This window comes from Desmodus rotundus, chromosome 1 (assembly GCF_022682495.2).
Source record: "Desmodus rotundus isolate HL8 chromosome 1, HLdesRot8A.1, whole genome shotgun sequence".
Classification (NCBI taxonomy): Eukaryota; Metazoa; Chordata; class Mammalia; order Chiroptera; family Phyllostomidae; genus Desmodus; species Desmodus rotundus.
Window position 1 is genome coordinate 101145551 of NC_071387.1, and position 22616 is coordinate 101168166.

At 41.6% G+C, this 22616-nt stretch overlaps 1 protein-coding gene across 2 annotated transcripts in view; it reads right to left on the reverse strand.

Moving 5' to 3' along the window:
* Nucleotides 1-22616, reverse strand: part of ADCY9 (adenylate cyclase 9) — a 147491-nt gene that overhangs the window by 21876 nt on the left and 102999 nt on the right. For both annotated transcript variants that reach the window (XM_024553302.4, XM_053928843.2), the window contains exons 3-5: nucleotides 17029-17219; nucleotides 2134-2238; nucleotides 973-1190 (exon numbers count right to left, since the gene is read on the reverse strand). In XM_024553302.4, coding sequence (XP_024409070.2) covers nucleotides 973-1190; nucleotides 2134-2238; nucleotides 17029-17219 — 514 coding nt within the window. The remainder of the gene's footprint in view (nucleotides 1-972; nucleotides 1191-2133; nucleotides 2239-17028; nucleotides 17220-22616) is intronic.

A 22616-nucleotide genomic window follows, 5' to 3' on the forward strand; every position in this document is an offset into this window, starting at 1 on the left:
AAAGGCTATTGTTGTGTTGGCTATTGTCATTTTTTATTTGACAATCTAAGGGAAGAGAGGTCAGTGTCCTCTAAAGAGTTGGCACACCCGTTGAAAATCACTGTGCTAGAATGTAAGAAGTTGCTCATAATAAATGATGGAGTAATGTCAAAAACACACAGGAGCCAGCCTGAAGGGGGGCTCCTGGTGGCCAGATTTGGTACAACTAGAGCATCAAACTAGAGGAAGGACATTGATGGACTATATCTTTTTAAGTAGAACAGGACTCCATGGGTCCAGGTTGATAACATATGGGTAGACAAAGGAATAAGTGGGGAGGGACTTTTCTTTACAGTGGAATGCTGAGTGCCAAACGATAGCTATGTAGCTGGTGCTGGAGTAGGAAAACCACCATTCTAAACCATCATAGTAAAGACTGTTACAGGCAAGAACCATCAGTGGAGATCAAATCTAGCATTTGATGAGCAATGGGTATTTACATGGTCATACTATTAAGGGGTACAGAGAATGATGTATTCAAATTAGTTACATGGTTCAGAAAAAGTAATAAATTTCATAGAGAAAGAGGGGGCGAGAGAGGAGAATAAAACAAACAGTAAAAAGTTAGAAAATCAGGCAAAGCGTATAAAGCAGGGGTGTCCAACCTTTTGGCGTCTCTGGGCCACACCTGAAGAAGAAGAGCTGTCTTGAGCCACACTAAATACACAAACACTACTTAAAACTGATGAGCAAAAAAAAAAAGAAAAAAAAGTTTTAAGTAAATGTACAATTTTGTGTTGGGCTTCATTCATAACCATCCTAGGCCATGTATAAAGGGAATTGTTTGTATTATTCATGCAACACTTCTATATGTTATAAATTACTTCAAAGTAAAACGACACACTGACAACACACGAGGGATAAGGTAATTCAGAAAAAGGGAGAGGCTTCTACCTGCAAACTTTACTTCAATGCCCATGGCTCCACTCTTACCTGTCTTCTTTGATAACGTCAACAAAGTGGGCGTCTGTTTTCTCCCGGATGTTCTTGAATCTCAGTGGAAGGAGAGCAGACTGGTCCAAGCTGACACCTGCCCACCTTCCCTTTTCCTGTAAGATCTCACACAGAGAGGTCTGGCTGTTGGTGAGCTTCTCTTCTTGGGGAGGGCTCAGAAGTCCGTTTTGGGTCTTAGAATTATGTCCACCAGAAGCCTGCCTCAAGACAGAGAGAAGCAGACATAGAAGTGACCCGTGGGTGTGCAAGTATGCTGTTCCACCCAACTCTTCTGCTATACTAGGGTCCCACTGGACTGCACACTACACCTTCAGATCTCTGTTCTAATCCAAACTCTCAACCTCTTTGCCCACCTGCTTTCCCCTATCCTCGTAGTTTGTCAAATTGCACCTCTAGGCATTCAGGCAACCAGGGAGGCTGAGACTCTCAGAGTTTGCTGACCACAGCAAACCAGGGTTCCAGAGGGCTGTGGAGGGACTCAGGAGAAGTGCAAGGGTAGATCCAGAGAAAGGAAACCCCTGTGGGCAGTAGCTTAAGAAAGGGTGACTGCCTGTCTACAACACAGACTGACCCAGTGTCGCACAAGTCAACGGGCAGATGACATGGAGAAGGATGACAGATAAAGGTCTCCTGGAGAGGGAGGGTCAGCCTTCATAGCTGCTTGAAAGGCTCTCAGGTTTGGTCTTTGTTCTGCTTTCCACTCCAGTCCTGGCTCTGGTTCCAAATGAGACTTTTCCAGCATTTTCTCACTGCTGTCCCTAACCTCAAGTCCCTCTTCATGATGTCTCTTATCCCAATGTCCCCTTTTCTTTTTGCTAGTCCACATTCCACAATATTTTGAGTACAACCTCCAGCTCCACAAACCTTCCCTAACTACTCTTAATGCACATGTCTTTGAACCCTTATTGCCCATTAGGGATCCCATCCAATTCAGCATGTGATTACTTCCCATGGATTAGTTCTGACTCTCCATCCTGTTCTTTACTGGTCTGTTCAAAACTCAAAGGACTAGAAGATGTGGAACCATGTCACCTAAGAGGAGTTATTCTCAGAACTGAGAAGTTCACAAGCCAGGAGTGACATCTCAGGTAGATGCACCAGGAGAGGAACTGACAGGAATAACAGCCAGGGGCTTGTTACCTTGGTGTTATTTTTATGCTCCTCCTGACAGCCGTTTTGCACTGCTCCTCCTTCTGCACCAGCTTCTGATTTGGGAGCAAATGTGATTCTGCACGAAGGGCAGGTCTACAAGAAAAACACAGACCATAGGAACTCATCCAGAAAACGTGACCACAATACGTAATTCAAACAGGTCCTCTATTGTTGCAATTTGCTGTCATGTAGAATGGTTGTAACCAATGGAAGGCTTACTGAACCACTCCAAGATGAGTTAAAAGACAAACTGGCAAAGTGAAAATGGAAACACATCCACCTAAGACCTGTACATGAATGTCACAAAACAGCCAAAAAGTACAACTCAAATGTCCATTAACAGATGAATGGATCTAACCATATAATGGAATATTATTCAGCCATCAAAAGGAATGAAGTACTGATTTAGGCTACAATGAACCTTGAAAACATTGTACTCAGTGAATGAAGACAGACACAAAAGGCCACATACTGAATGATTCCATCCATATAAAATGTCCAGAAAAGGCAAGCCCATAGAGATGGAAAGGAGATTGGGTGTTGCCAGGGGGAGAGAGGGATAAGGGAATGGGCAGTGATCTAATGCAGCAGTCCCCAACCTTCTTGGCTCCAGGGACTGGTTTCATGGAAGATAATTTTTCCACGGACCTGGGAGGGGGGATAGTTCTGAGAAGATTCAAGTGCATTACATTAAGCTCACCTCCCGCTGTGAGGCCCAGTTCCTGTGAGGCCTGGACCGGTACCGGTCCATGGACTGGAGGATGGGGACCCCTGATCTAATGGACATGGGGTTTCTTTTGGAGGGTAATGAAAATGTTCTAAACTTGATTGTGGTGATAGTTGCACAACTTGGCAAATATGCTAAAAATTATCAAATTGTACACTTTAAAGGGGTTTCTTGGTATGTGAATCACATCTCAATAAGGCTGCTGCCATTGAACAAACAACCTGCCGTTACCCTACATGACAGCACTAAGCCAAGGTCTATGAGCTCTATCTGATAGTGAGCTGTCCTTATAAAACAGGCTGAATCACCAGAGGGACCTGTTTACAGACCTAGGAATTCTTAAAAGCTTGCAGAAATTAGCTGCTCTAGAAAAGAAAAGGCAAGACAATACTGACGGGTAGAGTAGAAAGGGCAGCAAGGCCTTCATTTCTCATAAACCAGGGTTCAAATCCCACCTCGAATCCTTACTTGTTTTGGAGGATCCTGTTCAAGCCACTCACCTCAGTTGCCTCATCTGTAAAAAGAGACTGGTAACACTTTTCTTGAAAATATGTGGTAAGGATTAAATGAATATGTATGTAGGTAGCCTAGCATCATTCCTGGCTCTCTTAATAAATTTACTATTATTATTAATGTGATCCATTAAACTAGGAATTGTCATTGAGATAGCAACTAACTACTTCCAGTGGAGAAGACAAACTGTAGCAACAAAGATAATAAATATATTAGGACTAAAACAATTTCCTTACATAGCATTGTTAAACATTGGGATACATTATAGGAAGCTAAATATTACTTCAGAAATTTAAAATCAGTGTCATTTAATGCCTAAAGGCAAGGACATGACCCAGATCACATCCCAACTTAGATTTCAGGCCCACACTGTATTAAATAAAAGAAATAAAGACTCTAAAGAGGTGTGTAATTGGGAATCTGATGCAATGCACAAGCTAAGTTTGAATGAACATTTGTACTCATGAAAAAATGAAAACAAACATGACAACAGAGCTAGCCAAACCACTAACTAACATGCCTGAGCAAAGAGTAGTACTTAGGTAAAATCTGGTTATAGCTCTTTAGAAATTGACATTATTGATGAGTAAAATGTTCTAATTATCAGTACACACAATAAAATTATTTTAAAGTATATCTTGGTATTGACTGAGTTAAACTTCAAAACATTTTACCAATGGGGCCACTGATCTTCTCGAATAAAAAATAATTCCCAAACTCCAATACCACACAAATGGGAGCGCCCTTCCCAGCCCCCATGGGAAGCATAAAGTAAATTTGCCCAAGAATGCCCACTGAGGTCCTAAGGGTGCCCCCTAGTGGGGATAGAAGTAAATGACTGGTGGTGGCAGTGGTGGCAGACTTGCTTCTCTAGGGAAACAGTGGCCTTTTCAGGGGCCAAGTAGTGAGTGGCCTGGGGCTGGAGTGAATACGACTTGGAGTGTGGGAACGGTGTAAAAGACTCTGAGTCAAACCCTTAGGGTCTAGGGAATTTCACAATCTTGTAAAGACACAATGAAAGAGTAAAAAGCTATTACTCTGACCACTTTTTAAACATTAAGACTAGAGTAGTAGTGTAACAGTGATTAAAGGCAATGGCTTTGAAATCAAACTGTCATGGTCTGGTTCTACCACTTAATAGGGACTCTCTCTGAGTCTCATTTTCTTTCTTGGTAAAAAGGAATTGTATCTACCTTGAAGAATTATTATAAGGGCAAAATGAGTTAATACGAATAAAGCATGTCAGAGGTACTTTAAATCAGCTTTGTTTTATGCACCGACTCTAATCCCATGATACTGACTTTCTAGATTAGTGAACTGAAGATGATGAGGCCGCATCCTGGCCCAACAGGAGGAGAGCTGTGATTGACTGGTAACGTCTGCCATGGGGGAGAGGGGGACAAGTGGAGGTGTACATGCATTTATCCCAGCTTGGCTCTGCACAAGGTCTGAAGTGTTAGCGAGTATTCAATAAATGTTGGTGATTAATATTAAAACTTGTGGTCACTATTCTCTCTGGTTATAAAGATAGTTCATCCGATAATTTAATGTCCCTGATCACAGACAGGACAGCCATCCTTGGTACCTGTTCTTGCATGGACATTTCTTTTTTAGTTATCTCTTGTCATCAGTTGTTTCTAAGTATTTTTCTTTGCTCAAGTACACTTGATGCACTTTAAAACAGGCCACCTGCTTCTTAGGAATTCCCACTGAACACTGGTTTTATGTACATAGGATGTTTTATGCATTAAGAGCCACAAATATACAACAGTGACTATCAAAACAATCCAACAGCAGAGGGTACACACTCTCCACAAAGGACCCCCCTGATAGGAATCGGGGCCACACAACTCAGATTCTGCACCCTCTCTGTGAAGGTCTTGGCTGCAAAGGGGTTGAAAGGCCTGTGGAGACTGGGCGTGCCCATTGGGACCAGTTAATCTTCGGGGAGCCTGGGGCAGTGGTCTTCACAGATGGGCAAGTCAAAATTATGTCCCTTTGACAAAGAGAGGCTACGTGGGCCTGCACCCTGCTGTGATAAAATGTTCTAGTACAGAGGTAAGATCTTATAGAGCTGCCCACAAAAGAACCTCAGGGAGCAAAGGCACAGACATACACTGTCAGAGTCCAAATGTTTATACACGGTCTAGGAGTCTGCCCTGAGGGAGGTTCAGGGGCTCATTGGCATCACATGTGAGCCAGTAGAGTAGGACCTATGACTGGGACTCCTGATGGCCTGAACAGTGCTCACTGCTCACTCGGCATTCTCACAGCAGCTCTGCCCTGCGTGGGGACATGGGGTTGGATGGGAGAACAAGCTGTGGACTTGCTTTGAAAATGTTGCTTACAGGAACTACTATAAAGGACACATGGACAAAATCAAGGGGGAGGGTGGAGGTGGGGGAGGAAGGTGGGTTCAGCTGGGGTGGGGTGGAGGGATGGGGAGAAAAGGCATACAACTGTAATTGAATAACAATAAAAATTTAAAAAAAAAGAAAATGTTGCTCTTTGTCATTTTATTTCTTCTTCAGCTACCTTCCTTTGGGGGAGGGGGAGGTTTTCTTAAATTAAAACTGTAAAACAAATGAAACAAAAAATCTTCAAGAAATACATCTTCCCTGATGGAGATGTTCTCGTATCTCAACATCCCCTTCTGCTCTGTGGTGAGAGCCCATTTGCATGAGAAGGGCCCCATCATGCAATGGTTAGGTGGGTTTACTTCCCCTCTCCACCTGTGACAGCCATTTTCCTTTAACTATTATATATTAAAGCTTCATTTTAATTGGGTTAAAACACCTCACAAACTGCTTTTTGCTAGGCATGCAGACACCTCTGTGAAATATTTGCCAACCCATTAAATGTCTGTCTCCCCCCCTATGCCGCTGCCAGTAACTCCATCCCTGAGAAGCCCTCACTGGGAAGCATTTCAGACTTCAGGGAACTACCTGGGACATCCTGCCACCTTGGGAGGCATGCCTGCGCAACTGACTCACAGGGAAGCAACAGTGGTGGGCACATTAGATAAAGTTGGCTGTTGTAATGATGGCAGCTGCTATGACTTAGAAACACCAATGTACAGAGAACACACCATGAATGATAATCAGGCCCTTAAACAGGCAATGTCTGTAGTCTTTTGTACTTGATTCAATTAATCCTCATAACACTGGGAAGCAAAAGTGATTGCTCTGACGACACAAACGCTCTCCAACAGTGGGGCCCAGACTGCAGTGCTCCTGGCGCCCGACCACCATGCAGCTTCTCTCTGGCCTCCTTTCTTGGTACAAGGAGGACCCAGGAATAATCCTGGCACTCTGGTTTCCTCTGCCTCATTCCATGAAGGGACCAAGGCAGTTAGGACCACATCCTGGTTCTTTTAAATGGCACTATTGGCACATTGGTGCCAAGGGAAGCTTCACCAAGAGCAGCTAAGGTCCCCCAGACAAAGTAACTTCCTGGGCCAAAGAGTACACTGTTCTGTGTCTGGAAAACCCGAGATCCCTTTGGAGATCACCCAAGACCAAGTTCTGCATTTTGCCAGATTATCTGTGCTCCTTCCCCCAACGTGAACATGGGCTCAGAGGGAAGATTGTAACTATTTCTCTAACACACTTGGGGGCATTTGCATTTATTTTTTAACAGACTTTGATACATGTACCCTACAATCTGTTCAGAGTATATAGCACAGAGCTATAAAATAGTTTTTTTCTTCAAGGTTACTTCTCTTCACAAGATAAATCATTTCTAAGAAAACAGCTGTCCTTTTTCATAACCATCAAAGGAAGGAGCAGGGAAGCCTGTTTTCTGAGGAATGAGGAGGAAACATCAGAAAAGCCCTGGCTTTGCCTGTTTAGTCTGCTGAATACAACTACTAGGCAAGCTGTCATGTGACCAGAAGCACCCCTTGCTCCCTAAACTCAAAACTCAGGTTGAACACGGCATATAGGAACATGCAACAGTAACAGTAATACAGGTTACTGAAGCCCATTCCAAGTTCTAGGCTCTGCCTATATCACTTTATTTAGTCCTCATAACACCTATGAAGCTGATACTATGATACCCCTATTTTTTTTTAAGATTTTATTTATTTATTTTTAGGCAGAGGGGAAGGGAGGGAAAAAGAGGGGGAGAGAAACATCAGTGTATGGTGGCCTCTCACATGCCCCCCACCAGGGACTCTGACCACAACCCAGGCACGTGCCCTGACTGAGAATCAAACTGATGATCCTTTGGTTCACAGGCTGGCACTCAATCCACTGAGCCACACCAGCCAGGGCTGATTAGCCCTATTTTATACAGGAGGAAACCGAGGCAGAGAAAAGAAGAGACTTGCCCAGAGTCACACAGTTAGAGAATGATAGCAGGAGTTTAAGGCCAGGCAGTAGTACCCTCAACCCCAACCAGGCATGTATGACATCTCCAAGTGAACAGGAATCACCTGTAATGTGAGCAGAAGTCATCCTGGCTATTACACAGCACTGGGGGGGCTGGCGCATAGATGATTTCTGCTAACAAAATACCAGAGAAAAATAGAAGCAAAATATTAGAGGAAAATATAAGCAGTAATTGTTACCGAAAAAAAGAAAGGCAACCTAAAAGCTTTAAGAACAGGAAGTGAACAGCTTGAGAATACTGGAGGCAAAACTATAAACAAAACAAAAACCTGTGAAAATCAGGCACAGGATCTCAAAGTCATGGAATGGAGAGTCAGAGAACCTTGTTCCGATTCCTGAGTCCTACATGGCTACTGCATTTATTAACTGAGGCTGATAAGGCAAGAATACTGTTACTATGTTGTGGAAATATTCCATCAAAAAGTCCAAAAAAGGAAGTACTTCATATTTTGAGAAATTTCATTGATGTCTAATACCTGATATTCAGAGTTCTCAGTTTTCCCCCTAATGTCCTGTTTCTGACCTGGGATGCCATGTTGCACTTAGTTGTTCTCTTTCTTTAGTCTCCTTTGGTCTGTGGCAGGTCCTCAGCCATCCTTGTCTTTCATGACCCCATCACTTTTAAAGTGTCCTGGTCAAGTAACTTGTAGACTGCCCTTGAACTTGGATTTGTCTGATGCTTTCATGAAAGTTAACTAAGGTTTGGAATTTGGAGGAGAACTCCACAGAGGTGATGTGCCCTTTTCAGCACCTCACATCACTGTGGACAAGATACCACTACTCTTACTAACCTTCATCATCCAGTGACGGAGGGGCCTGCCAGGTTTTCCACTGCCAGTTACTATTCTTCCTTTTACAACAAATAAATATCTGGAGGAGGGGGGAATGCTGGGAGGATATGCAAATATCCCTTTTCTCCTTAAACTTGTAACCACTAATTTTAAAGTTCATTGATGGATCTTGCCTGCAACAACTATTACTGTGATATTCTAATAGGGCTTCCCTTTTGCTCATTCCTTCTACATCTATCAGATGAAATTCTTTTCTAAGAAAGAGCTGTCATTTTATATGTGATGTGCTTCTCCTAATTGAAGGACACATATACAAACAACTAAACATATAGATAAATCTTAAAAAGTCATTTTTAAGAAAATTTATTTTATATCCATATTTCAGAGCCAGCAGACTACCATTTATTCTTTTTTTATAACAGTTTTATTGAGATGTAATTAACATACCATACAATTCACCATCTAATTTAATGGTTTTAAGTATAGTCACCATTTAAAATAAATATTTAATTTGTAAACTATAGCCCTGGCTGGTGTGGCTCAGTGGATTTAGTGCTGGTATGCAAACTGAAGGGTTACTGGTTTGATTTCCAGTCAGAGCACATGTCTGGGTTGCAGACCGAGTCCCCAGTTGGGGACATATGAGAGGCAACTGATCAATGTATCTCTCACATATCGATGTTTCTGTCCCTCTCTTTCTTTCCCTTCTGCTCTCTCCACAAATAAATAAATAAAATCTTTAAAAAAACCTATATAAGTAGTGTGTGTATATATATGCGTGTATATATATGTGTGTGTATATCTACATATAGATATATAGGTATCTATATATGGAGATATACAGATATATAGAAAGAGAGATCTACTACCTCTTCCATTTCTATAATGAATTAATTAAATGTAGAGGCCTTCTGCTTCCTCAAACTGAGCCAGCTGAGCCTATTCATAATGATTTTACATACAAATAATACAAAAAACAAGGAGATAAAAGAAGTGAACGCTTATTTAGAGTCTTGGACAACAGTTTGATATCCAAAACATATAAAGAACTCATATGACTCAACATCAGGAAGACAAAAAATCCAATTAAAAAATGGGCAAAGGACCTGAACAGACACTTCTCTAAGGAGGACATACAAAGGGCCCAGAGACATATGAAAGGATGCTCAACATCACTAGCCATCAGAGAGATGCAAATGAAAACCATAATGAGATACCACCTCACACCGGTCAGAATGGTCATCACTAACAAAACAGCAAACAAGAGCCGGCGAGCATGTGGAGTAAAGGGAACCCTAGTACACTGTTGGTGGGAAGGCAGACTGGTGCAGCCACTGGGGAAAACAGTATGGAATTTCCTCAAAAAATTAAAATGTAACTGCCTTTACACCCTGCAATTCCACTGCTGGGATTATACCCCGAGAATCCTGAAACACCAGTTCAAAAGAAGCTATGCACCCCACTGTTCATAGCAGCATTATTTACAATAGCCAAGTACTGGAAACAGCCGAAGTGTCCATCAGTAAATGAGTGGATCAAAAGACTGTGGTGCACAGATTATTTCAAAAAATTCAAGAAGATGGAAGACTCCCAAACTCGTTTTATGGAGCCAACATCATCCTAATTCCAAAACCAGATAAAGACATAACAAAGAAAGAAAACTTCAGGCCAATATCACTGATGAACATAGATGCTAAAATCCTCAACAAAATATTGGCAAACTGCATCCAGCAATACAGTAAAAAGATCATACACTATGATCAAGTGGGATTCATCCCAGGGATGCAAGGATGGTACAATATTCATAAATCAATAAACATAATACACTACATAAACAAAAGCAAAGACAAAAACCACTTGATATCAATAGATGCGGAAAAAGCATTTGATAAGGTACAGCACCCAGTTATGATAAAAACACTGAGCAAAGTGGGAATAGAGGGAGCATTCCTGAACATAATAAAGGCCATATATGACAGACCTACAGCCAACATCATACTCAATGGACAAAAACTTAGAGCTTTCCCACTAAGATCAGGAACAAGACAAGGATGCCCTCTCTCACCACTCCTATTCAACATAGCATTGGAAGTGCTAGCCACAGCAATCAGACAAGAGAAAGAAATAAAAGGCATCCAAATTGGAAAGGAGGAAATGAAACTGTCTCTGTTTGCAGATGACATGATAGTGTACATGGAAAATCCTATAGACTCCACCAAAAAACTACTTGACCTAAGAAATGAATTTGGCAAAACAGCTGGATACAAAGTCAATACTAAGAAATCAAAGGCATTCCTGTATACCAACAATGAAACATCAGAAACAGAAATCAGGAAAAAAATCTCATTTGATATACCAACAAGAAAAATAAAGTACCTAGGAATAAACCTAACCAAGGAGGTAAAAGACCTGTACTCAGAAAACTACACAACACTGAAGAAAGAAATTAAGGAAGACACAAACAAATGGAAGCATGTACCATGCTCATGGATTGGAAGAATTAACATCATCAAAATGGCCATACTACCCAAAGCGATTTATAGATTCAATGCAATCCCTATTAAAGTACCTATGACATATTTCACAGATATAGAACAAACATTTCAGAAATTTACATGGAACCATAAACGACCCCGAATAGCTGCAGCAATTTTGAGAAAAAAGAACAAAGCAGGAGGGATCACAATACCTGATATCAAACTGTATTACAAGGCCACTGTAATCAAAACAACCTGGTACTGGCATAAAAACAGGCACATAGACCAATGGAACAGAACAGAGAGCCCAGAAATAAACCCAAGTCTTTATGATCAATTAATATGTGACAAAGGAGGCAGGAGCATAAAATGGAGCAAAAATAGCCTCTTCTACAAATGGTGTTGGGAGATCTGGACAGCTACGTGCAAAAAGTGAAACTCGATCACCAACATACACCATACACAAAAATAAATTCAAGAGGGGTAAAAGACTTAAATATAAGTCATAACACAATAAAAGTCCTAGAGGAAAACATTGGCAGGAAGATTTCAGATATTCCACGCAGCAACATCCTCACAGACACGTCCTCTAAAGAAAGGGACATAAAGGAAAGAATAAACAAATGGGACCTCATCAAAATAAAAAGCTTCTGCATGGCTAAAGAAAACAGCATTAAAATGAAAAGAGAACCAACAGTATGGGAAAACATATTTGCCAAGGATACCTCAGGCAAGGGCCTGATCTCCAAAATATATAAAGAACTCACACGACTCCACTCCAGGAAGACAAACAACCCAATTAAAAAATGGGCAAAGGACTTGAACAGACACTTCTCCAAGAAGACATACAGAGGGCCCAGAGACATATGAAAAGATGCTCAGCATCACTAGCCATCAGAGAGATGCAAATTAAAACCACAATGAAGTACCATCTTACACCAGTCAGAGTGGCCAACATAAACAAATCAACAAACAAATGTGGAGAGGATGCGGAGAAAAGGGAACCCTAGTGCACTGTTGGTGGGAATGCAGACTGGTGAGGCCACTGTGGAAAACAGTATGGAATTTCCTCAGAAAACTAAAAATGGAACTGCCCTTTGACCCAGCAATTCCGCTGCTGGGATTATACCCTAAGAACCCTGAAACACCAATCCAAAAGAACCTATGCACCCCAATGTTCATAGTAGCACAATTTACAATAGCCAAGTACTGGAAGCAACAACCTAAGTGCCCATCAGCAAATGAGTGGATCCAAAAACTATGGTACATTTACACAATGGAATTCTATGCAGCAGAGAGAAAGAAGGAGCTTATACCTTTGCAATGAAATGGATGGAACTGGAGAGCATTATGCTAAGCGAAATAAGCCAGGTGGTGAGGGACAAATACTATATGATCTCACCTTTAACTGGAACATAATCAATAGAAGAAAAAAGCAAACAAAATATAACCAGAGACATTGAAGTTAAGAACAATCTAACAACAGCCAGGGCGGGGACAGTGGGAAGAGGAGGTTACAGGAACTACTATAAAGGACACATGGACAAAACCAAGGGGGAGGGTGGAGGTGGGGGAGGGAGGTGGGATTGTCTGGGGTGGGGTGGAGGGATGGGGAGAAAAGGCATACAACTGTAATTGAATAACAATAAAAATTAAATAAATAAATAAATAAATAAATAAAATTTAAAAAAAAAGAAAAAATAAGTAAATTTACATTTACTTTCACAAAAAAAAAAAAAGACATTAGATCAGCTATTGTTATTGGCATGTGTAGTTTCGATCTATCACTTGCAGCTTCATGCCAAATGAGCAGCAGACCTCCTCTGAAGAGCAGAGGTCACACTAAATAGGCCAAGTGCCCATACTCCAATTATACATTTGTGACATGGTTACATCCCACACAGCAACAATCAAGGACAAAAATGGAAGAATCTCTCTCCAGTCAGAACAAGTGGAGAAGGTGAGACCTTCCCAAGGTAGTCAATGACTCATTGTGGGCAAATCAACACCATATCTATGTCTCTTCCTGCCCTTCTTTACTCCTACAGTGGTCACTGCCACATGTCCACATGGAGTGAATGAATTCATGTCCTGGTGTTAACTGAGCATTTACTGCAAACCTAGCACTCACGGGCATTACTTCAGTTAATCTTCACAACCCTGAGAGACTGCCTCATCATCACCATTTCACTGTGACTTAGAGAAGTTAAGCAACTTGCTCACAAGCCCCAAAGCCAAGGCTTTGAGAACAATCCTCAATTTTGAGTTCTGTCCCTTCCTATAGCACTAAAGTTGCCTTCTGTGATGTGACTGTGACATGCAGAGCCCTTGTCTCCTTCCTGGGCTCCCTTCTTAACTCCTCTTTCCCCTATCCCAAACGGTAGGGCTATCTTCAGGAGCTCAGGCTCAGAGAGCTGTGTGCCACGGTGCTAGCAGGGCCCGCCTCCCACAGCCCCCTATTGTGTAATGCCAGGGCTTCTTGCGAAAGACTCTCACTGTCACTCACTGAAGAAGTCAATGCGTGAGTGTGGGAGGGTTCTCTCTGACATGAGGTTCAAAGCCCTTGTCCTTTGACATGACTACAGCTTCTTGGTAGGTCATTATAGTACTCAGACTACTTTATGAAATATTAGATAAGACTTCTCCAGCTGCGAACTGAGAAATAACTTACAGATACACAGAACATGTGTGCTAGGAAAGAAGACAAATGCTTCATAGACATTAGTTCGGTTCTATGTAGTTCTGCTCAGGCTTCTCAGTTCAATCCTTCTTCAGCTAGCACTGTAGATTTCTATCTTCCTGTGCATCATTTAAGAATTAAAAATTTAGGCCAAAAGAAAGTTGCAATTATCTACTATATGCCAGGCATTGTGCTGGACACTTGGGGAAAATATAATTTTTTTTAAACATGGGTCCTGTCTGCATTCCAAAAGCTCACAGTAAGGCACATAAGAAACGTAAGGAAAATATTGTAGACTGTGTATGTTATAGCTATGTTATAGCATTATTGGGTACAGGAGTCATAGAAAATATTAATGAAAGTGAACAGTGAAAGGCAAAGAGGAGTTTTTAGGGAAGAAGGGAAGCAATGTGCATTGCAGGTAAGAGGAACAGCAGGACCAAGACACGCATGCATTCATTTGATGAACATTTACTGAACACCTTTTCTCCAATTTCTTGGTTCTTGCATGAAAACCCTTCCACTAGACAAGCATTCTACCAAAGGAGCAGCTTGGAAAAGAAATCTGTGGTCAAAGAGGTCTGAGAATGCTGCACACAACAACCTTCTCTGGAGACCTAAGTACGCGTATTAGCATACTAAAGGCTCTGAGAAGTCCTGCAGTAAAGAAACCTTTTCAGTGTTGTTTAACCTAGAACTTCCCACATTTACCTGACCACAGAACCCTTTTTCTATGCTTGACATCTATGTCCATCCAGAGAAAGTACTGCTCAGGGGAACACAGGGGAAACACTGTGTTATACCAGGGTAGGAAGGAAATGTGGGGTCTGTGACAAATCTACATGGGAGATAACTCTGGCTGGATGAGGTGACAACAGCAACAAAGGAGATGAAAGCCTATTGACAGGAAGAGTCAACAGATCCTAGTGAAGGAATAGGAGGAGCTAGTCTGTGATTCCAGCTAATGAGAAGAGCTAACCATAGTGCAGACAATATAAGGCAACAAGCCAATGACACGCATATGAGGCACTGAGAAGTTTAGAGGAAAAACCCACCCAAAGAATGTATGAGCAAGTACTGCTATTTTACATTTCTATTGTTCAAAAACTGTTACTTGAGGGGAGGCCTTATATGTCAGATTATAATCTATATAATCTTCAAGGCGGACCTCAGTTTTCTGCCTTTCAGCTTTAGGCTGCTAGTTCATGATGATTCACTCAGTTACCCAGTGCTTACATTTTATAAGGTGCTCGCAGATGCCTGCTCTCACCTGATCCTCACCACAGGCACTAGAAGCAGAGAAGACAAGAGTGTGGCAAGGAATTCCCAAAGTGACAAAGCCTGGAGAGGAGACCGAGTCTTCTATATCTTCCTGCTCCTTCTTCTCCAACTGTAATTCTAACTTTCTGGGACAGCCCTAGTCTCAGATGTCTTATGATCCCTCACAACACCATCAAAATAGCAGAAATTATACTTCAAGATCCAATTTATCTATCTCTTCTGGAAGGGGCACAAAAATTCTGTTTTTGCTCAAATTCCTTTTGGTAAACACAGTCAGCTTAAGAGATCACAAGATTTTCAGGAAACTTTCAATGATTATTTGGAAAGTTTATACAAGGTAATAGAATATACTAAATAGATTTTGATCATCCAGATTTCTTTTTAAAAAGTGAAGTCAGCAACTACACTCCCTAATGGATAGAAATTCACACAAAATCTAAAATGGCAGTAAACACAACAAATCATTTATTTTTGGCTTTGAGCTCTATTTCTCTACTTAAATACAGCTCAGTTTGAAGCCTGGAGGAAAGTGTTTCTCCTTAGATAATGAAACTGTACTTAAACAGCCACGTTTTTGTGCTCCTTCCTGGCATGATTCTTTCCTGCCATGCTCAGTGACCACTGATGTACCCAGAGCTCCTTTCTGACTGCTGCAAAACATCAGTCCAGCAAAGAAGTTGTCTTGAAAGTGCGCAGGCATCAAGGAAGCTTCAGAAAGTGCGCAGGCATTAAGGACATTTTTTATAATGCTATATACCATTAGCTGTTACTCATGTGCCAGAGAGTACAGGGAAGACAAGATCTCATACCTACCCCACTGATTCTAAACCCGGGGTGATTTTACCCTCCACCTACCCAGGGGACACTGGGCAATGCTGGAGACAGTCTTGGCTGTCACAATGGGAGGAGGGGGAGCTCCTGGCACTTAATGGGTAGAAGCCAGGTATACTGCTCAACATCTCACAGTGCACAGGATGGCCCAAAATGGTGATAGTGTCCAGGCTGGGAAATTCTGCACTAAGTTAACAAAGCACACAATGACAATGATATACGAGTACTGTCAATAAACCTGAATGCAATTAATTACTCAAAGTACCTGGTGATCGGCCCTATAGATTTTGACACAGTGAAATAATCCCAACTGATTGCCACATTATGATGCCTATTAAGCTTAAATACCAACATAGCCTAGTTTTCAAATCTATTAATGAAGGAACAGGTTGGATTAAAACCATAAGAATAGGCCATCACCCTGACCAATATATCATTGGGATACTTGAGAACACAAAAGTGAAGTGGATATATATTTTAACTGCCTTTTTAAAAAAAAAATGGAAATGGCAAATATTTAAACTGTTAAAATAAAGAAGAGGTACAAGTGGGGGAACTAAATCAAATGTGAAAACTGAGGAATAGCTCATAAACTAGACTGATTTAATATGCCCAAGGCCCATCATATTAATTCCTTAGTAGTTCACTATGACAGAAATGTTACTTCTTGACGGCCACCAAAACATCTCTATTCCAATAATGAAATACTGTAATGTTCTTGGCAAGCCTTCACTCCTTCAGTTAGCTATGTCATAAGGTTCACCCACATCAACAAAATTTAAAATAATCATAAAACACTGGATTTTAGGAGACATAGAAATACTTGAGAAAGTGGTCTCTGAAATAAGAGACCAACTAGCTCTCCCGCAAGAGGCATGGAGAACCACCTTTACTATCATTTATTAGCTTTTAGAAATCCTAAATGATATCACAGGTTCCAGAGAAAGAAAATAACAACTCTAGTGAGAAGCATCTTTATGCAGTGTAGAAAGAAAATGGAGGTGCAGAACATGTCAAAAAAAGAAGATATTCAAAATGCAAAATGCTGCTTCTTTTATACTACACAAAAAAATCACAAAACCAAACTGAAGGGCATTCCAGTCATCTGCAACAGCCCCAAAAGCCGTTTATTATTTCACATGTTCTACTGCAGAATTAATATAAAGTTTTAGAAGTAGGAAAAAAAACTAACCTTAAGGTTATCAAAGGTTTTGACAGTCTGCGCCAAGTCACTGACACTCCCTGGTGATGCTGTCCCCTGTCCCCTAGGGCCTGAGGACACCCGTGAGCCATCAATGACCTCAAAGCCAGAAAGCAAGGCCTCTGAACAGCTGCAATGAGACTCCTTCGCTCTCTGACCCGCTATCAGGTATGTCTTCAAACCTATGGATAAAAATTACAGTCAGCACAAGTTGAAACCACCGTTGGTTGAATGCAGCTCCATCTTGCTCTCTGTGCAGGACCTGCTCCTGAAAAGTTGAAAGTAAAGTGAAAATGTGAATATGTCATATTTTACTACAGACTTGCATCCTTCCAGATGCACAGGCTCAGGGGAACATTTGCCTCCAAGACACACCACTTACTCACATTTTGTTTTCTCTAAATGATGGATGCACATTTTACCTTTGGGGTATGAAATGAGCATTACAAAAATTCCTCCTTGAAAGAGTCACATGACCTCTTTCTGACAGCAGCAGAGCAAAATGATAGACCTCTACATTTTGGGGGTTTATTTTAATCTCTCAATATTAGTCACTGACACACTTAATGGTAGGTCTAGTTGTAAGGATAATATTAGAGTATGGACCATTTTACCTTTGTCAGGGACTGCAAAACTACCATGAAAAGTGAGACCATAATATGCACCAAAAGGGGTAATTAAAACCTCTATTGATTCAAATTTATGCAGTATCTATTTCTGTTGGATCCAAACATCGATAACAAAAATATTCAGCTTTTGGTCAGCTGCAGTCTACATGAATTTTATCCTCTCACAAAATCCTCATTTTAAAAAAAGTTGATTAAATGGACAATTAACCTATATCTTTACAATTCTAATTAAAGGCTGAAAAAACATACTAATGAATGCTACACTGTTAAGCAGCTGTAACAGGTGTGTAGGTCCCTGCTCTGGGTATTCACAACTACCTGCTGAGGAAATAATGAGAAATTCAATGAATTTCTGAAAGAGGAGAAAATCTGATTTAAAGAAATCCACTGTGAATTTAACCAGACTGCAAATGTATTGAAAGGGGTAACAATGTAATTTATTCAATAAATGTTTATTTTAGGACTGGTGTATGTTATACAGGGGGAAGCAAATGCAGGTTTACAGTTGTGAGTATGCAAAACATACAAGGGATTATTCTTGTATTATTATTTATTAATTATTGTATCATTTTCCATATGAACAACTGTAAACCTACTTTTGCCCCACTCTGTACATGGAGATAAAATCAAGAACAAAACAAGGGGTCTGTCTTGGAGAGTTTAAGCTCTGGCAGAAGGTGGTAATGAAAAGCCATTCATGGAAAGACAATCAAGAGGTGATGAGTCTACACTACTGAACCTGCACGTTCTCTTACACTTAGTATGTATTTACTAAATCTTTAAAATTAATTAGTCAAACAACCTAGGGACTACTTAATAATCCTTAATCATTTTATAATTTCATCACATAATCTTTGTTCATCCCCTCTCCCCTCATAAAAAATACCATATGGTATATGTTTTTAAGTCAACTTTCTGAGAATTTGGCAAGATTCCTTAAAACACCTAGAGACATCCTTGAGTATAGCCAAATTCCAAGTGGGAATCAGAAGACTTCTTAGATAAATAATTTTAGATGATAAATGACCACAAAGGAGATAGTTACATGCTTACACTTAACTAAGGTCCTAAACTTCCTTTTTTCTTCTCCAACAAAGACATACATCCCAACTTATGCATAGGATCGATCACAGTTGTAAGTAATTACATGCATAATCTTGAATTGGAAACATGAGCTAGAATAGAAGAGTAAAAGCAACTTTATAGGAATTTCTGAGGCTCCTGTGTCTGTTCAGTCACAGACAACGCTGCATTAATTTAGTCGTTTCACCTTGGGAGAGTTGAAAAACACAACCTTTGTGGGCTAACCAGAGGAAGGGCCTATTTCTGGCCTTAGAGTCTCTGGAGTAGCAGGGCTTATTCTTGGTTCAACAGAGGGCACAAAAAGACTGTCCCTGGAGCTGCTTTAATGGTCTCTCCCCTGACTCCCAAGTATGGTAGGTTACGTCACTTGGCAGCAGGTGGGGAGAGGTACCCGAGGGAACACATGCCACCATTGCAAAGATCCACCTGGGATGCCAGAAGGAGGAAGAATATTTTTTGACTGCAGGGCATTAGAAGCTGCCACTGAAGGGAGATGTTTTCTGTTTTGTCTGCAGCCTGTCCTGACCCCAGAAGAGTGTTCCCTATGAGATACCACTGGCTTGGGGCTCCCCTGGTTGAAGCTGCTGCTCCCTGTGGGTGAGGACTGTCCTGGAGCATGAAGGTGGGGAAGGCAGAGAGGTCCTGCTCTCAGCTCTGAAACCCAGGAAGCATCTTTGGTCAGCTAACTGCCTATCTTACCCACCCCTGCCCCCAACCACCACTCCCCTCTATGCAACTCCCAAACTGCAAGAGCCAGTGAAGGAGGCCTTTCCTGGGGTGTAACAGCTAAAGCAGAGAAAAGGCTGAGCCAGCAGACCTAAAGGGCAGTAGCCTGAGTCCCACATAGACATGCATGATACTGAAGCCAGCATTTCAAAGCAGGAGCATGCCCCCACCATGGAGGGTGCAGCAATAGTGCCCAACTCTGTAGTCGCAAGCTCTGACAGTGCCTTGGGGTGCACATCCCTGAGGTTTGTTATTACTACTCTGAATTGTGACTGCCAAGTTGCTGTCCATTCATCACTTATCAAGTGTCTCCATGCACTATGATGAGTGCTGGGAGAACAAGCTAGGACACATCCACCATGGCCCCTACCTGTATGGGGCTGTCACCTTAAGAGGGATGTAGGCAGCAGGCAGGATGAGAGAGTGATGGTGCTCTGGAAAGCATAGGAGGGCAGCACCTTGCAAAAACTTGGAGATTAGGGAAGGCCTCCTGGATGAAGTGCACTCCAAGCTAAGAACTGAAAGACGAAGGGAGGTGAGTCGAGTAAAAGCCAGCAGGGCCAGGGGCGGGGCAGTTGTCATCAGGCTATGGGTGCTGATACATAGTCCATGAACTGGCCCTCCAGAAAGGGAGCTTTTGGCAGGCAGAGTTGAGGGGTTGAAGTAAGTTTAGTGTGGTTGGAACAGAGAATGTGTGTGTGGGGGGGTGCAGTTGTCCAGAGGTGACCTGGGCCATGCAGGTGCTGTGTAGACCAGCTCCAAGAGTCTTCATGCTGGGGAAAATGGGGATGGTGGGAAGATGGTGGGAAGAGTGGTGAGCAGGCTCAAGGCTTAGGGGAGGCCAGGGAGCTGTGGCTGCTACCCACAGTGGGTGGGAAGGAGTTAGGGAACATGGGATTCAGGAAGTCAGTGGTGGAAATAGGAAGCTACTGCCCCCTGGACAGATGGGTAATGGCATGGCTTCTGCAGAGCAACCTCAGATTGAGACTCTACCACCTCCTCACTGTATGACCTAGAATAACATACCCCAGGGCTCTGCATCTCTGTTTCCTCATCGTGAGGGGAGGCTAAGGACAGGATTCACCCCACATGGCTCATGTGAGGATTAAACAACTAACACACATGAAGGCTTTCCAACAGTGCCTGGTACACAGTAGGAACTCAGTAGCATTAGCTATTATTATCAGTGTGGATGTTTGACCTGCTTATCACTGGAGTCTTTTTGTTACTCTATGTACAAAAGCATATGTAAAATGGTTAAATCACTAATTGCTCCAAATTTGTTTCTGACTTGAATTTTTCTTTAGGAAGCCCCTAATGACCAACTTGTAATGATGACACACTACTAGTGTTCCCAAGGCCGAACGTATGTATGTATGTGTCCATGGCAAGCAAAATTGGTGAAGAAGTTATCTTTCCTAAAAAAAAAATTTTTAAGAATTTATTGATTTATTTTTAGAGAGAGGGGAAGGGAGGGAGTCAAAGAGGGAGAGAAGAGAGAAACATCAATGTGTGATTGCCTCTCACGCAGTCCCTACTGGGGACCTGGCCTGCAACCCAGGCATGTGCCCTGACTGGGAATTGAATCTGCGACCCTTTGGTTCACAGACCAGCACTCAATCCACCAAGCCATACCAGCCAGGACCAAATTAATTATATTTTTATTTATGCTTCGATATAAAGCTAAATTTAAAATGAAAGCTTTTGCCAAAATTGGCGGGACATCAGCATGATAAAATAAGGCAGAGCTTAGCTGCCTGATGTGAAATACCTGGGAAAAATGCATTAGGTCTGAGTGACTGAGTTCCAGCCTTGTCAAGTCTAAGTCAAGACAGTTTATAAGACATAAGGATTTAATGAGTAACCACATATGTGTATCCTGGGGTCCAAGTTCATAAGAATGGTTCTTTAGGAGCAGGAGGTCAAAATAAGGCAGCTAAATTATTTATTTTGTTAAGTATAATGTAAACAGGAGAATAGTAAGATTTCTTCTTCTTATATAAGAACAAATAATAAGATTCGTTCCTGGTAACTGATTTTTAAAAATATTTTATTTATTTATTTATTTATTTTTAGAGAGAGGGGAAAGGAGGGAGAAAGAGAGGGAAAGAAACATCAATGTGTGGTTGCCTCTCATGCACCCCCTACTGGAGACCTGGCCTGCAATGCGGGAATGTGCCCTGACTGGGGATTGAACCAGCGACCCTTTGGTTCTCAGGCCCATGCTCAATCCACTGAGCTATACCAGCCAGGGCTCCCTGGTAATTGATTTTAAACATCACCAGCATCTACAGCTTTTATCAGCTTAATTTTACAGAGACTGAGGGGTGGAGTTACACAGTTCCCACTGGGCTGTGTGTCTGATAGAGGCTGCTTGCTTCAAGGACAGTAATGTGGTTAACGTTCTTAAGTCTTCTTAAGTATATCATCAATTCTTTCAGGAAAAACTGTGCCTTGAACACAACTGGTGCTGAGTTTTAATGAACTGAGTGTAATTTGAGTGAATGCCATAGTCCAGTTTTAAAAAGAAAGATTATTCTGGACTCCTTTCTGTATCAGTCTTTTTCTATGGGATGCTTGCTTTGGAGTGAGATGTCCCCAATCACCAAGAACCAAGGATCTGTATGTCAACTCAATGGAAAGAAGAGAATAATCAAAAAGAAAAGAATGTTTAGAGACACAGCGTTGGGAACTAGCAGCATGACAAAACAAATGCCTATAAGCTTGCATCACCAAGTGATTTGAAACAATAAACACAGGAGAAGCAATCATATTCAGCTAGTACATATTCTAAAAAGTTATTTCAGTTTGTATTGCAGTTTTCCTCATAACTAGGTCTGTAATGGCTGAGTAGCCGAGGATTATTTCAAGTCCAGGGTTGTCCAACCTGTGGCCAGAGGGCTGCACGCAGCCCAGGATGGCTATGAATGTGGCCCAACACAAAATCGTAAATTTACTTAAAAACTTTTTTTTTTCTCATCAGTTTTCATTAGTGTTTGTGTATTTAATGTGTGGCCCAAGACAACTCCTCTTCCAGTGTGGCCCAGAGATGCCATAAGGTTGGATACCCTTGTCAGTCAATAAGAAAAATAAAGATTAAAAGTGCTCTCAGTCTTAACCTACCAAATAACTCAGGCTTAC